The sequence below is a fragment of the Pocillopora damicornis genome, chromosome 11, assembly GCF_964200805.1.
Source record: "Pocillopora damicornis chromosome 11, jaPocDami1.2, whole genome shotgun sequence".
NCBI classification, from domain to species: Eukaryota; Metazoa; Cnidaria; class Anthozoa; order Scleractinia; family Pocilloporidae; genus Pocillopora; species Pocillopora damicornis.
In genome coordinates, this window is record NC_142680.1 from 7,206,613 (window position 1) to 7,223,382 (window position 16,770).

The window sequence follows — 16,770 nt, forward strand, 5'->3', positions numbered from 1 at the left end:
ACTTTCTCATAGCAGTAATCAAGGGATTATAAACAATTTATATTTTCTTGCAGTAACATGACAGGACGGAAAAACGCGTGGACTGTAAGTACCTCCCGTTGTCCCATACAAAGCCTTAGAAAACTTTTCTAAGGCTTTGTATGGAACAACGGGAGGTACTTACAGTGCATGCATTATCCGTCCTGTCATGTTAGCCGTTAAGGACTTTTTTAACCGAAAACTAGATACATAACGTCATCACTTCTGTCCACGTTCTATCCATATCCTTTATACCTGTCATTTATAATTAGGACAACGACGTTTTTAACATAAGTTTTTTGGATCTTTATGGTCCTTTATGCATAAGCTTTTTTCGATCACAATGTTGCCTCAAAGCCAAGTACTTCTAATGACGAGAGGTTTTGAGAAACATTTTAGAATAAAGAGTAGCGATATAAAAACATGACGTTTCGGCGACGACATGTCACCATTATCAAATGCAAATTATAACAAGATAGTGAACGTTATATATACAATAGTAAGTGACAAATTACATTAGAATAAACGAGGTGGGTATAAACAAAAGAATGGAAAAATATTTTAAATAAACAGTTTCGCTGGAATGGAGTCATTTTGAGTGTTCAGAGTCGGTCTCTTTTTCCTTATCAAAAGCATCTCGTAAATAAGGCACTCAAATTTTCCGTGGTATTTCTTTAAGATGGTAAACTGCTCGTGAAGATTGGTAGGTCTTTGATTGTGTTTATCCTGTAAGTGTTTACCGATGATGTCGACACTCAAAACAAAATATGTCGATACACATATTCTGCATGGTATACAGTTGGCTACATCTTATGCTCAGTATCCTTAATGACGATAACAGCTCTAAGCGTGGACAGACTTCTCCCCTTGTTGTTGAGACTGAGGTACAGACAAGTCGTGACTTCAAGATGCATTTGTATTGTTATAGCCACCATTTGGTTTATATCTGGAGTCGCTACTTTAAGTAATCTTTTTGATTACACTATCACCTACTGGTTTGGCTGTGTACGTGTAAGTTGGCGATGGCGAAAAATGTGTTCTACTTAACTCCAAAACGTGTATTTAAGCATTCGGATGATGGTACGTCGATAACGCAACAAATGAACAGAGTTCATCCATTCAAAGTTCAATTTTATATACTTACCTGAAACGCCAAGAAAAGTTTTTATTATAATGGCTCAGTTGTGTATAATAATTATTTAGTAAATAAGAATTAATTTTAATTGTTATACTGTACTATTATTAACTTATAGTTACTTAGTTTCTTATCATTTATTTTGAACTTTTTATTAGTTTTAATCTAGGGCTCCTATTGATAACAAATATACTTTTAAGTATTCTGAAGGGATTACCCTAGTTAAATAAAGGTTTGCTACTACTGCTACTAGTTATTAGCAAATAAAGTGGCTTAAAAGAAATGTGTTCTTTTTTTATTTTGCAGTTTGGTATGGAAATTCTGCAGTGGGCCGTAACATGCTTGAAGAAACTATGAAAAGGCTTTGCAAAGTCGCGGGCATCGAGGGCCAATTCACCAACCACAGCCTCCGTGCAACAACAGCAACTCGAGCACTGAAAAAAGGAATTCCAGATAAGTTTGTTATGCAGCGTACCGGGCATAGAGATGTTGGGTCTTTGCAAAAATATCAACGCCCGGAAACCTCAACTAGGATTGAGTTTTCAAAGGCTTTCGACAGTAGTGAAGCCGTGTCACTTTCCGATTCCATTGGTAGTGAAAAGGCGCCATTAAAACGTGAAGTCGAGCTACAAGAAGAAATCACTTGTAAATTTTCTAAGGGTTCTGATGAAGCTGGAATTCCCGAAACCAAACTTGTGACATTCAATCAGTGTACCTTCATAATCTCGAAAGACTGGAAACTTAATTGAAAAGAAATATGTATTTTCTCTCTATATTGTTTGTACTGAAGTACACTTGCAGATGACATTATTGTCGGAAATATAAGTCGAAATTTGTCAAGAGGAAGAATTTGATGTTCTCAGGAAGAGCAAGGTTCAATTGAGTAATTGGAAAGTAAATAATTTATGAGGGATTAATTTGTAGAAATTCTAATAAATCCTTCGCTTCAGGAATTTATTTGTATTAATCCCTGAAACGAGGGATTTTCACAGATAAATCCCTCATTTATAATCAAATTCAATTCATCAGCCCCGCCCTTCCTTGCTAAATTATCAAGCGCTCCCCGGACTTTGAGTTTGTTAGTGTTCAACGGGGTTGTAACTTAAATAAAGGTTGTTGAATTTCAAAAGAAAATGTGTGAGTCATGAAATAAGGATAAGTAAATCTCATTTCAGTTAGGATCTACAGTGCATAATCAACATGCTGACATTTCCTAAAAGCTATCTAAAGTTTTTGAAATAAAAATGAGGAAAGAAAAATTAAATTAAATTAAATTTGGTAAATTATGTTTTGACTAACAGCGGTCTAGTTAAGATGCACCTCTTTATTGGCAATTGACCGAGATAATGCACCAAATCTTGAGATTTTGCAAAACTGGAAGGTGCTCTGAAATTTTCGAATGAGCAGTTTCCGTAGAAATACGATACTTTTGAGATAATTGATGTTACAGGACTCTGTACTAACGCATCGGAGTCAACTTGCACTGATCTAAAATATATTAAAGTTCACACGGCAACCAGGTGGACAATCAGACATGGTTTGATGCTACTCTGGTTTACAGATTTAATGAATGTAATCGAAGAAGTTATAATTCATAGACCCAAAGTTTCGACACTCCTACCTAGTGCCTTCATCAGGGGTGTTTAAAACGTTGCAACAAGAGGTCCTTTTAAAATGACCTCTTGTTGCCGCGTTTAGATCGCCTTTAGATCACCCCTGATGAAGGCACTGGACAAAAGTGTCGAAACGTTGGGTCTATGGATTGTAACTTCTTCGGTTACATTCATTAAATCTGTAAACCAGAGTAGCATCAAACCATGTCTGATTGCACTGATCGGTTTCCTCCTTTGATTTTAGTTTTAATAAAGATAAATTTTGGCGAGATAATTCATAACGAAGAGAGAACTTGCTTTTTCATTCTGAGGAGTTTTTAAAGGAAAATATTTTCTTCATAATGTCATACGAGGACTCATATATATATATATATATATATATATATATATATATATATATATATATATGGTTACTTATAATTGCAAAAAACAAAACAAAACCTGTATTCTTAACAGACTGTTATTTGTTGCCACACTTTGGCATTCTTGTGTTTATGATCTGTTTGTTTCCTTTCAGTTGAAACTGAATTGAATTTTTTTCGTTGAAATTTTATCTCGATATCCACACAAGATGAATCTTTTGAAATTTCCTTAGCATTTGACAACTCAGCCCAAGCGTTACACTTGCTCCCTAAGTAATAGCTTTTACTTTGTAACACGAGACAAACATTTGCGAACACCTTTCTGTTCATGACTTCCTTTCTGTAGTTAATATCTCGGAAAAATGACGTGATAGAATCGTCAAATTGATTATATTTATTGATATTCCAGTTAAAGTACGTCCCTTTTCGTGGTTTTCTCATACATAGTTTTTTGGTCACTTTAGGTTGCCGCCACACAATAACCTGAAGAATTTGAAGAACAATTTCTGTGTTCATCCATACGGTGGATGACCTAGAGAGGGATTGCAGTTGGTGTACTGGCCAGCGTGTGGCGAAGAAAGATTGAAACTTAACTTCTTTGAACTTGGTAAGAAAAAATTCAGTGACCCCTAATGAAGGCACTGGACAGGAGGGTCGAAACGTTGGTTTGTGAATTGTAACTTCTCGGTTACATTCATTAAATCTTTAAACCAGAGTTGCATCAAATCATGTCTGATTGTCCACCTGGTTGCCTTGTGAACTTTAATATATCTTATTTGCGAGAAAAATAAAATCAAGCGGGTGTTACAAAGGTCAACCGACTCGCGAACATCAGAGTCTGCATTGCTAAGTATCGCTGTCATTTGTATTTCAATTACCAATGCAATGAAAACATTGTGCATCCATCGAGTTTGAGATTTCGGCCTCCTGTGCGGAGTGCTAAAGGATACAGGTTTTCACCCCTGATTAGAGGCACTAGACAGTAGTGTCGAAACGTTGGGTCTAAGAATTGTAACCTCTGTATGACAGTCAGTCTGATTTAAACCAGTGTTGTATCAAACCATGTCAAATTTCAGTGAGTTGTTGGTTCCTGTGGGGGAATAAATAAGATAGAAAACTTTTACCGAACATACGACGGTAAGATTGAGAGAAAGAGAAAATGGGATACGTTTAAGAGCGCTTTTGTTTTGAGTGTCGCCAAACCAAAGTCATCACGATATGCAATCATAACAAAGGAGAAAAGAGCAAGGAGCCAATGGGAACGCGCCAAGGGAATACACAGGAGGGGCCTACCGTGCAGGAAAGTGCTGGTGACTGAGTGTGGATTGCAATTTTACATCAGCCGTGGATAGTACTGGCAATAGAAAAATTCTGATTAGTGTTTATTTTCATTTTGCGTCAACTTCCTGAATCCCAGTCCGGAGAAATATTTATTCTATGTCACTCATTATATTCTATGGAAGCTGCGGCAAACTTGAAGATAGATAATAAATGTTCAAGTTGCAATGTTTGCATTCTGAATATTGATTTTGCTGAAAGCAAAAAATGTTAGAACAAGTCCCCCTATTGATAATAAGCCACTGTAGCGTATTTTGAGAGAGCTGACAAAACAACTGCGCTTTCGTCTTCTGATGCGGTAGGAAACTGGGAATGACAACACGAAACCATGGCAACGCTGCATGAGATGGTGGAATGTTCAGTTGAAGTATTAGACGGCGCGAATGAGCGGGTAAAAAGTGTTGCGCCCGAAACTTTCTCTAAAGTTCTGTCGATAATAATTGTAAAACAAATCTTTTACATATGCACACACCAATCGAAGTTTTATCTCGAACAGATTTTGTGCCGCAAAAAAGAAACAAAAATTTACAGCGATAAGGTCCACAACATCTTATATTAACGTGTATTAAAATGCGCTCTTCAGAAAAAATAATTCCTGTCATAGAAACCCAGCACTTTTCTGAGAAAATCTTGAATGAAAAAATCACCGCCCCTCCCTTTAATTACTTACGGCAAGGAAGATTATTTAAGAATTGTTGAGATCTTTCCACTAAGGAACTGAATTATTCCTGGCAAGATGTGAAGGCTTCCTGTTACGCATTACAAAGACTCTACAAATTTAAAAGCAGAAACTCTCAAGTCGATAATTCAAGTGTAACTTACCCCGATCCAAAAGTTAATTAATAAATATCCAAGAAGAGATCAAAACTTGAATATTTCAATAAAATGCAAAATTAAACATGTATTTCAAAATGTCAACTGGCCATACCAAGGTAAAACTGCGCGTGGCACGAAACGAAAGTTCCACTTAGGGCGCATAATTCAATCTGACAGCACCTCTTACTTTTGCAATACGTCGGCACTGCACTTACTTTCCATTTTGCCTTCGCTTTTTGGATAAGGCGTTCGTGGTGTCAAGACTTGCTTTCTATATGCACTCGCAGGGCCTGAGTGCAATTAAGGATTTCTTTTTCGCGTATTTGCAAAGTTTTTCCAAAATTGCCTGAGTCGATTACCAAAAGTGACCCTGTTATTAAAGAACAATGCTCCCTGTCCCAGCCAATCAGCATTGAGTAATTTTGCCCCGCTTGTGACATCTCACAGCGAACGAGGGAGATGTCGAGTTGAACACGAGAAAAGAAATTCCGTATCTAAAAGTAACCATGTATTATTTTCTTTATCATATAGAAACAATAGCCCTTTATTGACAAGAAAAGTCGACTCCATTATAAATGAAAATAAAAGGATCGAGAATCCCCACATAAAGATCGGAAAGTGCGTCGGCGCACTCAAGATGAACACATGCGTTGAATCACTACCAAAATAAACAATGGGCCTACTTTTCAATAGACAGAATTCTCTTGGTCCCTACCAAGAAAAGAAATCTTTCAGGTAAACGGCCAAAATCGGTCTGTAGCAAATCTTCCAGTTATCGATTTTCGCTCTCAGCCGCGAGAAATGCCATTACCAAAGCCACTGAATACGTAATTTCTGGTTTTTCTTTTTTTATTCCCTTCTAAGAAAGTTTCAACGTCACTGTCTGTAAGCAATATGGATTTTTCAGTGTTTTATCAGTCTTAATCCGAAAAAATTATTGCATTGCGAATGATGTAGGCTCTGCCTTTCAGTCATCAACCTGAAAGCAGCTGATTGGCGATATCAACCACACGAGAAAAAGTATCCAATTATTTTTACGGCTTTCTCAGGGCTGGAAATCCTTGTATCACACCCAGTATAGACCATAGAACAATAAGCTGCTGGCTGGTTTCAAGAGTTTCTCCCATCCGCAAGAGGTTCACTTTTGTATAAATGATTGGAATTATGTAATCCTAATTTTCTGCCTAAAAATAAAAAAAATAAAAATAAAAAAATAAAAAAAACGCATCAGGCATCACGCAAAATTGCTCTGCCACATTTGACTGCACGCAATTGGTAGTTAGTAATTACCATCGACGTAAATTACTTTTCCTCCTTTTGCAAAACTTTTATTGCAATATTTTGAGTTCGAATAGCGAAGAAAATATATCTCGAATTATTTTTAAATTCCACCTACGAAGACCCCTCTAATAAGTTTGTCATTTAAGCCCAAGCTAAAATTACCAGAATTATATTCATAATGGCATATTATCATTCCGGCCACCCTGAGAATTGTTATTTTCGGTATGTTCTATTGTTTTGTCTGGTTTATTTCTAATACCTTTCTTTTCAGTTTTTTTTCCTCTTCTGTACTTGGCTTTAAGGCAACATTGTGATCGAGAAAAACTTACGCATTAAAATCATAAAGATCCCAAAAACTTATGTGAAAAACATCGTTGCTTTAATTATAAATAACAGGTATAAAGGATATGGACGGAACATGGGCAGAAGTGATGACGTTATGTGTCTAGTTTTCAGTTAAAAAAAGTCCTTAGCTGCTAAATTCTTCAAGAAATGTAAACAGTTTATAACCTCTTCGTTACTGCTATAAGAAAGTTTCATTTATGGATAAGTGAAACTTATCGATTTACGTTTTAATAAATATTAATTTTGGCAATAATAACGGGAGATAACTCAAAACAAAAGAAAGAACCTGCTTTTTCATTCTGAGGAGTTTGTAAAGGAAAATGTTTTATTCATAATGTCATACGAGGACTACACACACACATATAAATATATATATATATTTTTTAATATATATGGTTACACGTATTCCTAATTAGAATTGCAAAATACAAAACAAAACCCGTATTCTCAGCAGCATTCTCTTCTAACCATCAAACAATTTTCCAGAGACTAACTAATATCTCGTTAAGGTTCAAAATTCTTGGGTACGTGTAAAAAATTTTAGATAAAGCCGAGAAGATGAGTCACCATGATGGACGTGACAGGTAACAGAAAGATTTTATTAGCAGATAGAGCAGAGCATTTAATTTAGTCCCACAGAGCTGTGTATTCATTTCATGACATATCATCGGTTTCAGACTGTTATTGGTCGCCGCTCTTTGGCATTTTTGTGTTTATGGCCCTTTGTTTCCTTTCAGTTGAAGCACTATTGAATTTTATTTGTTTAAATTTTATTTTGATATCCACACGAGATGAATCTTTTGAAATTCCCGTTGCATTTGACAACTCAACCCCAGCGTTGCACCTGCTCCCTGATTGATAGCGTTTACTCTGTAAAACACTGCAACACTTTCATGTGGTGACAGTCCAAGGGTCACTATCATGCTGCTACTTCCCGTCTGGTTGTTTTTTCCTTCTTTGTTAGAACTAACGATTGCAATGCAAGGTAGCACTTTTCATCGAAGTCCAACAAGCCACATTTCTTATGGCAATTTCAGGCGCGATGCCTTTCACTACTTACAGGCTGAAAACCTTACATCCGTCATGGTGGAAAATGAGTCAGAATGCATCTTTCTTTGTGTTGAAGAAACAAAGTGTTATTCGTTGAACTTGGCAGTGTATCCTGACTCCAAAGGTCTTCATCTGTGTGAATTGTTGGCTACTGACAAGTACAAAGCGGCTAAACACTTCCTTGCAAATGATACTTTCCATCATCACAGACCGTGGGTGAGTAATATAGGACGGGCCAATTTAAGAATAAATTTAAGAATTCAACTGAAAAGGGATTTTTCTTCTTTTTGCAGTCTCCATGCGAAAGCGCTCCTTGTAAGAACAGTGCTGGCTGTATTACTGACTATGAACTGAACTCCTATCACTGTAACTGTGAACCTGGATTTTTCGGAACTCACTGCGAACGAGGAGGTATTTTGAAAATTCATCGTTTTCTCCGCTGTATATTGTGGAATTTGCAAAATAAAATACCAGAGCTAAACTTAAATGTTTAATATGCTGATAAAAAGCTAAAAAAGTAAGAGTTTCTCGCATGGAGGCGACCCGCGCTTTAGATTCCCCATACTCGAGTAATTGTTTTCTAGATGATTGCGTAGCGTTGTGTTGAGATGTCTGGAAGCTGTCGACAAAAACTTCTGTTGAAAAAATTTGGGGGAAATATTTAGATCAAAAGAATAGCCCGACCTGGCGTGAAGTCAGAAAGTTCAGTTTTCTCTTTCCAGCTGCAACGCGTTTCGAACTCGAACGAGCAACTCTATGGCTAAATGTGTGGTGCAACTGGGCATGCTTTAGTTGGGCGGTACTACTAAGCTAAGAAGCCTCTTTTTAAAAGGCAAATTTCAGTGAGGTTTTCGTTTACCGTGAGGGAATAAATTATTAAAGAGATGAAGACAACATCTCATTTTTCACAGCTTTGTTACGTTGGTTAAATTTGATTAGAGGAGTAAAGCCACCATTGATCATGTACATTTTTTGTGAATACATAAGTCAAAACAATAATTCATCGTGAAAATCAGGCCGCTTCATTTTATTTTATTTTGTTTTCATGTTTGCAACATCAGGCCCTATACTGTTAACACTGTGATGGCATTTTTAGATAGCGTATTGACCACGGTACATTGAAGTGAGTGTTTGATGTGCTTCTTTAGAGAGCGGAATACGAAGTTCCGGTGACTTCTGTGTGGCGCCAAATAGAGGAGGTTGTTCCCCTCCTGACGGCAGTTATCTCATCTTCACCAAAAAGGACGGCACGGCTTGTAATGCAACCGATCAAATTTTTATTCTCGACCAGGATGGAGTTATTTATCACAAGTGCAGCACGAAAAAAGTTTGTCCACAGGGTAATAGTTTTCTTGTTTTACTTTGTACCCTAAGTGTTGTTGTTTCTGGAATTATTTATGAATGGTATCTGAATTCTTATTGACTATTTTCGTAGTCAGTTGTCGTCGTTTTTGTTTTTGTTTCTGTTTTTTACGAGTTACGATCATCGGCAAAATTTTAGAGTGATGCTCTTACATTTCTCAGTTAACACCAACATCCCTGAGTTGTTACTCCCCTTCCAGGCTTGACCCATTAAAATTCTCCTTTTTCGGGGATAGATTACTTTGCATGTGTACCAACATTTCTAGGGAGAGATGTTAAAATTTCAAGTGAGAAAAACATCGTTCGTCTCGATTTACACTTCTTGTAGAAATTGAACACAGATTCGTAAGTTCGTCATTTAAAATCCGTTTTATGAGACTCGAACTTTGTTTGTCTGTTTTTTCCCTCTTATTTTTCGTAGACAATAACCCTACCAAGGGAAAGAAACTTATGTTAAAAGATGAATGCCATCTAAATATTTCAAGGCATGTCAGGTATGTTGTAAATGTAAAAGCTGCAGCATAATGACATGATTTTTGCCTCATATTTTAACCTAGTTTATACTTTTAATATTCCTCTCGTGGAAATTCAGAATGACAATTTATGCCTCACATTTTAACCTAATATATACCTTTCCTTTCGTGCTAATTCTTTCTCCTCCGCTTTGAGTCATCTGCTTTCCAATATGTATCAGGAAGTTGCACGTTTCTCTTTAAAAACCTAAATAGCATTCCATGCATTTTCATACCAACAACATCAAATTCTTTACGGGTCTTAGAGCACCTTTGAGTTCCTGACTTCCTTTGTTTGGTTAATATCTCGAAAATGACGTGATAAAATCGTCAAATTAGTTTTAGTTATTCATATTCCAGTTAAAATACGTCCCTTTTCGTGGAGAATAATGGTTTACTCATACATAGTTTTTTCGTCACTTTAGGTTGCCGACACACAATAACCTGAAGAACTTGAAGAACAATTTCTGTGTTCATCCAAACGGTGGATGGCCTAGGGAGAGAATACAGTTGGTATACTGGCCAGGGTGTGGCGAAGAAAGATTGAAGCTCAACTTCTTTGAGCTTGGTAAGACAAATTTCAGGGACTCCTGATGAAGGCACCAGACAGGAGTGTCGAAACGTTGGTCTATGAATTGTAACTTCTCGGTTACATTCATTAAATCTTTAAAGCAGAGTAGCACCAAATCATGTCCGATTGTCCACCTGGTTGCCGTGTGAACTTTAATATATCTTATTTGTAAGAAAGTTATAGTCAAACTAGTGGTACAAGGGTCAACCGGCTCGCGAACAACAGAGTTCACATTGCTAAGTACCGCTGTCATTTGTATTTCAATCACTGATGCAATGAAATCATTGTGCTCCATCGAGCTTGAGATCTTGGCCTCCTGTGCGGAGTCCTAAGGGATACAGGCTTTCACCCCTGGTGAAAGCACTAGACAGGAGTGTCGAATCGTTGGGTCTAAGAATTGTAGCCTCTTAGAAACAGTCAGTTAAATCTTTAAATCAGAATAGTATCAAACCATGTCAAATTTCAGTGAGTTCTTTGTTTCCCGTGGGGGAATAAATATGATAGAGATGAAGAAAACAAAAAAAAGATTGAGAAAAAGAAAATGGTATACGTTTAAGAGTGTTTTTGCTTTGAGTGACGCCACGATGTGTAATGAGAACAAAGGAGAAAAGAGCAAGGAGCCCATGGGAACGAATACACAGGAGGGACCTACCGTGCAGAAAAGTGCTGGTGACTGAGTGTGGATTGCAGTTTTTCATCAGCCGGGGATAGTACTGACATCCGAAAAATTCTGATTAGTCTTTATTTTCATTTTCCTTGCAGGTGCATCAACTGCCTGAATCTCAGTCCGGAGAAATATTTATTCGTGTAGTTATATTAGCATAGTAATATCATACCAATTGCTATGGAAGCTTCTGCAAACTTGAAGATAGATAATAAAGGCTCAAGTTGCAATGTTTTCTGAATATTGATTTTGCTGAAAGCCAAAAATTTTAGAGCAAGTCCCATCTACTCTTAATAAGCCACTGTGGTGTATTTTGAGAGAGTTGAGAAACAACTGCGCTTTCGTCTTCTGGTGTGGTAGGAAACTGGGAATAACAACAGATGGCGGAATGTTCAGTTAAAGTATAAGACAGCGCGAAGGAGGGGGTAAACTGAACATTCCGCCATCTCATGCAGGTGGAATGTTCAGTATTAGACAGCGCGAAGGATCGGGTAAAAAGTGTTACACCGGAAACTTTCTCTAAAGGCCTGTCGATAATCGTTATATAACAAATCTTTTCCACATTCCACTTATACTCATGCAAACATGCAAATCACTCGGTAATTCATTGATGACCGATCAGACACATCTATTTCACATATTTTGTTAGTTCTTTCAATATTGATCCGGAAACTATAACCATCCCAATCTAAGCCCTTTACGCGTCTTTAATATTAACTACAGAGTCAGCTTTGCGCAGTCTCTGCGTCAACACATGCTTACGGAACACGGAATTTGTTTTTTAAGCAAGAAATGAAGAAAAGTAAAGTGGCGATTTCACCCTGTATTATAATATTAATTTTATTACTCAAGTCGGGTGAGTGCAATATCTAGCCGCGTCTACGGCTTTTTATGCAAAAGCGGAGCTTATTATTTAGTTATTAAGTATGAAAATGTAGCATTGTGTTTACAAAATGTTTCTTAACTGTCAGGTACAACCTCACACTCTTATAATCAATATTCAATTGATCATGCAATTTAATTGTTTACAGAAAACTCAATTTTCACAGCGCAGCTTTAGATATTTAAAACATATTGAGGAGAAAGAAGACTTAGATGTTCAATTCGGTCGAAACATTACAATCTCAGAGAAGTATTACTGAAAACATTTGGAGTAAAAGTTAATTAGCATATGTTACCATGAAGCTAAGAAAATTATGCGTTTTTTTCTACGTGCAAATCGATTTAAGTGTACTTGGTTTAAAAAAATCTGTCAAATTTATGGTGTTGCATAATAGCATGCTAGTGCACTATCGAACTACGAGAAAAGGCATCTCAATTTGCTCTAATGCTTCTCTCAAATCGCCTAATTATTAGCCATTTAAAAGTATAATATTCATCTATAGTAATTCCCTTTCGAAAAGCCAAACGCGAACTAGCATGATAATTGTAAAGCTTTTTATCAAAAAACGCTGAAATTTTCGAAAATGCCGCAAAAAAACTCGCTTATTATTAAAAGAAATTACGGTTTCTTGAAATAGGTTTTGGTGTCTTAGCTTTTTAAAATTATCCCGTCACCACGGTAACTAAAAAGATCAGGATATGGGACGAGACTTTGGCTCTCTGTACATTTTGAGGATAAATGTTGTTGCCGAAATTTCAACCATCCTTAACCTTTTCTCGTTGTCGTAAAATCGCAAAGAAGGGGGCATTGATTATTCCTGGCTACTGCAGCATCATAAAGATGATAAGAAAAACACTGCATTATCACACGAAGAGTTTGCCATATCAAACTCTTTCCCCAGTGCGACGAACATTTGTTTTTCTCGGTTCCAGGTGTACGCAACCACTTACCCCACGTAATGCGCATGCTCTCCGTTACGAATTTTCAAAATGGCGTACAGGTCAAAGAGGGAAATTAAAAAAACAAAGCGATTTTGTAATGAATTCTCAACATACACCCTCGTTAGAAAGGCGAATCCACGGAAGAAAGATACAAAACTGCATGACATTGAGATCGATATGATATTAAATCGATACCGAGGGCCCGTTCAATTGCCTTCCGCCCTGATTATTAGCTTTCTTGACAGCTTTCTGAAGACAGAATGCTTTCTTTCTGAAGACTTCTGATATGCGGCTATTGATTATTACACCTCGTATACCTGATTGCTCAAACACTTTGTTTACGATTGTTGAAAGGACCGACTCATGGTTCTCCGTCTTCGTCTTGACATTGCTTTGAAATAGTATAGACTAGTAAGCTGAAACGAAAAATTAATCAGGGAAGTTTACGAAAAATCCAGCAAACAAGCTTTAAAAAGGCATTTATTTAGACTTCATACTTCAACGAACTTCACAAATCTTACTTGTTTATCTTGTAAGTAAACGATGGCAGATTAATTCCCGGAGCGCTTTCTGAGTTTCCCGATCCCTCTCCTACTGCTTTCACGCTTATAAAACAGGAAAAATCAAAAGGAGGAAGATACAGCTGTTTTTAAACGCCATTTGACGAAGGTAAATCTGCTTTTCGTTCGACACTTTACATATCAAAACAAAGGAAATTTGTTCCTCTTATTGATTCTGGCGGTACATTTTTAATTTGCGCCTGCGTAAAAGAGATATCACCCGAGACCCTTCGCTCGGTCGTGTTTTGATCAAAAACGCCTTGTTCATTTCACGCAACCGCTCGGAGAAAAGGTAAAAATGACGAGGGAAAAACTTAACCTTTAAGTTAGAAAATTAGCGAAATATAAAGCCACAATATTATAGTTTAATATTTCAGAGGTACATTGAGTGCTTTTTCCGTAGAGAATCCGCACGATGGTAAAACATTCGAAAATTTCACTCGATTTGAGTGGGGTGTTGAAGTGGGCGTGGTCACTACATTCATGTTAAGACTATTTGTACCCCATGAGTTTGATATGAAATGCTAATACCACCATTGTGCTTTTCACCCAAGCATGCCTAACGCAATTGGGCACTTCAAAAGAACAAAACTGAAAGCCAAGCGACATATTAGCATGCTTTGTGGAAAATTCGATTATTTAATATGTTGAGTACACTGAGATCCTCTTTAGCATATTGTAAATTTTTTTCCCTCAAGATAAGCTAAAATTAGTTCCCACGACGACTGCATGGGTCAACGATTATTGTACAAGGGCCCACTGAACAAAGACCACAACAACACAATTATTTTGGGTTAGGTGCACCCAGGAGCTTCAGCAACACGAACAACGCATCATGCGAAGTTTTAGGATACCATCATTTCGCAGTACGGTTTTTTTCACTAAAATAATGCATAAAAAAACTTTCAGGCAACAGCGCGACACCACAAACTCCTTCACCTCGCCATTTCTATTTAAAGAGTTTGGCGTCTCTCATGCTCAATTTTCGTGTTTGTTCGATAGCTCATCCTTATTTGGTTATTCAGACAGGAAAAATAAAATTTTGTTAAACTACAGTTGTATTAAACTTCCGCAAGCCGCTTACTACGTGAGTGAATTAGAAAGGAGAACAAGTAGGTCAGATTTATCTATGAAAAGGAGTATATGGTCTCACCTATATATTTTTTGACCGGAAATATTTCCCAGTTAGCCTAATCTATATTCTACCCTTTTTTTCTCATGACTATACAAATCACACAAAATTCATCTCAAAGTCTCTACTCGGCTTCATCAAGAGCAAAAAAAAAAATCGGAGACGGTAACTCTAAATGCTAAAATGAAGTTCACCATATGATGACCTTAATTTTTTTTCTTTTTAAACCAATACTGTTTCATTCTCCGACATTATTATCATATGAGTTTCCACAGAAAAGAAAATTATTTTTTAAAAATTAATTTGATGCGTTTATAATCTGCTCCATATTTAAATATCTTCTGACCATTTCAAATGAACAATAACAACAAAAATTTCGTAAAACATATTTGAAAAATCCCACGATTTGTTGAAAAGGGGAAAGTATCACGAAGCTAATCAGATCGCATATGTTCATATTGGGACGGTGCATGATTATCAAAACGGATTTAACGATAAGTATCTAATATGTTTTCCATTCTTTTTTTTTCGAATGTTTAGATGTTATTTCAAAAAGCGGCGAACGCCCACAGGTTGAAATGTTAAAATTAGTGTTCTCATTTTACGCGCATTTGTTCTACTTCGGAGCCACTTTTTCATTTGCAGAAAAAGGCAAAAACATAGGTGTATATATAGCGAATATAGCGAATCGAAACTTCGGCGGATACCCCGAGTGTGTGATGGAAACGTAACTAGTTATCGTGCAGTGTAACTGTAACAAAATTTAGTTCATCTTGTCACCCCACAACATGAGTTTAGACCATTCCCTAAGATCTGAATTGTAGGTTGGCTCCTCCAAACGATTTGATCATTTGTAGATCTAGCACACTTAACGTTCTTTGCACAAACACTGTCAATTATTTATTTTCTGCGTTAGGGGAATTTTTCAAAAGTTTATTATTAAAATTTTAGTTCATGTTCATTAGGGAAAGAATATGTTTCAGCCACCTTCGCATTTCTCCGTTGGTTGCTCCAGAATTGAAATAAATACATTTATTCATGGCATAGCATTGACTGACATTGCTATGGCAACAATATACATGCCATTCTGGATAACGAGGCTGTCTGCGGGAACTTGGATCTTCAGCTAAAAGTGGTGCAACGTGACAGGATCAAGTTTGTCCATTTTGGCCTTTACCTCGATATTAACATCAAAGTCGTAAAACCCACCCTGTACAGAAAAGTACTTCCAAGTAAAAAGGCAGCTAAGCTTTATTGTGCTTTCGTTTGGCTGGTTTCTATTCTTCTCGCCATACTTTTCCTTAGGGGATGGGTGGGGATGCAATAAGTATACATTGAACTTCGTGTCGTGCAATTTTGGTCTGAGATCATGTGATTTGAAATCGAATTCGTGCTGCGCACCCGCTTGATTTTGAAATCACTTACATGACTTCAGACCTTCTTGAGAGAAGTTTAAAAAGTTTGAAGCAAGTTCTAGAGGGAAAAAGCCGACAACTCCGGAGAGGAGGCAAAGGCAAGCAGTCGAACTGGTTAGTCATGACACGAAATAAAAACGATCAACAAGGGAAACAGAGTCATGTGTTTGCTTGTATATTTATAAACTAGTAATCTCGTCCAATTTGGGATAAATCACCAACCGTAATTTTTCAGACAAAAACTTGCACTCGCACCACGGACTCGTGCAATTTGGTTAGCCTTTAAAACACTGATTTATCCCAAATTGCACTCGAAATCATGTGATTACCATACAAATTGCACTCCACTCAGTTTAATTACCATTTTTTATTCAAATATTTATACAGCGTACGGAAACCAAAGTTTTAGAAATTAACTTGCCATTTCGACTTTTATTTTCTACCGTATTTAACTAGTTTAAAGAATTTCAGCCCACAGCCCACATCAATGAGAGGATGAGAGGATGCGAAATAGCTGCAAATACCGATGCCTTTGCATTTCTCTTACTACTATAAATTTCACATCTCTTGACTCTCCAAGAGAAAAGAGCAATGCTTAGAGTTAAAAAAAAAAGTAAATAAATGAATATTACTCTACTAGGACTGACGCAGCAGTTATTAAAAGTTTCTATTATGTAGCTGAATTGTAAATAAGTCAGAAACATGTGAGCTTTCCAATACAGGCTATGATAATTAATAATATTTTTTCTACAAGTACTTTTAGTTACCCATT

At 36.8% G+C, this 16,770-nt stretch overlaps 2 protein-coding genes across 5 annotated transcripts; both read left to right on the forward strand.

Annotated features, from left to right (window-relative positions):
- Positions 1-1,040: 1,040 nt before the first annotated feature.
- On the forward strand, positions 1,041-1,902 carry LOC149037254 (uncharacterized). The gene is made up of 2 exons (XM_089188418.1): positions 1,041-1,098; positions 1,460-1,902. The coding sequence occupies exons 1-2, from the start codon at positions 1,041-1,043 to the stop codon at positions 1,900-1,902; spliced, it is 501 nt and encodes a 166-aa protein (XP_089044544.1).
- A 5,464-nt stretch (positions 1,903-7,366) lies between these two features.
- On the forward strand, positions 7,367-11,295 carry LOC149037255 (uncharacterized). Of its 4 annotated transcripts, none has more exons than XM_089187518.1 (6): positions 7,367-7,492; positions 7,946-8,174; positions 8,252-8,369; positions 9,107-9,298; positions 9,742-9,814; positions 10,258-11,159. In XM_089187518.1, the coding sequence occupies exons 1-6, from the start codon at positions 7,467-7,469 to the stop codon at positions 10,424-10,426; spliced, it is 807 nt and encodes a 268-aa protein (XP_089043644.1). In that variant the 5' UTR covers positions 7,367-7,466; the 3' UTR covers positions 10,427-11,159. The 4 variants fall into 4 exon arrangements, with proteins under 4 accessions (XP_089043644.1, XP_089043643.1, XP_089043642.1 ...); XM_089187517.1 differs by having other exon boundaries at positions 7,373-7,492; positions 7,873-8,174; XM_089187516.1 differs by lacking the exon at positions 7,367-7,492 and adding an exon at positions 11,166-11,295 and having other exon boundaries at positions 7,499-8,174; positions 10,258-10,400.
- The last annotated feature ends 5,475 nt before the right edge of the window (positions 11,296-16,770 follow it).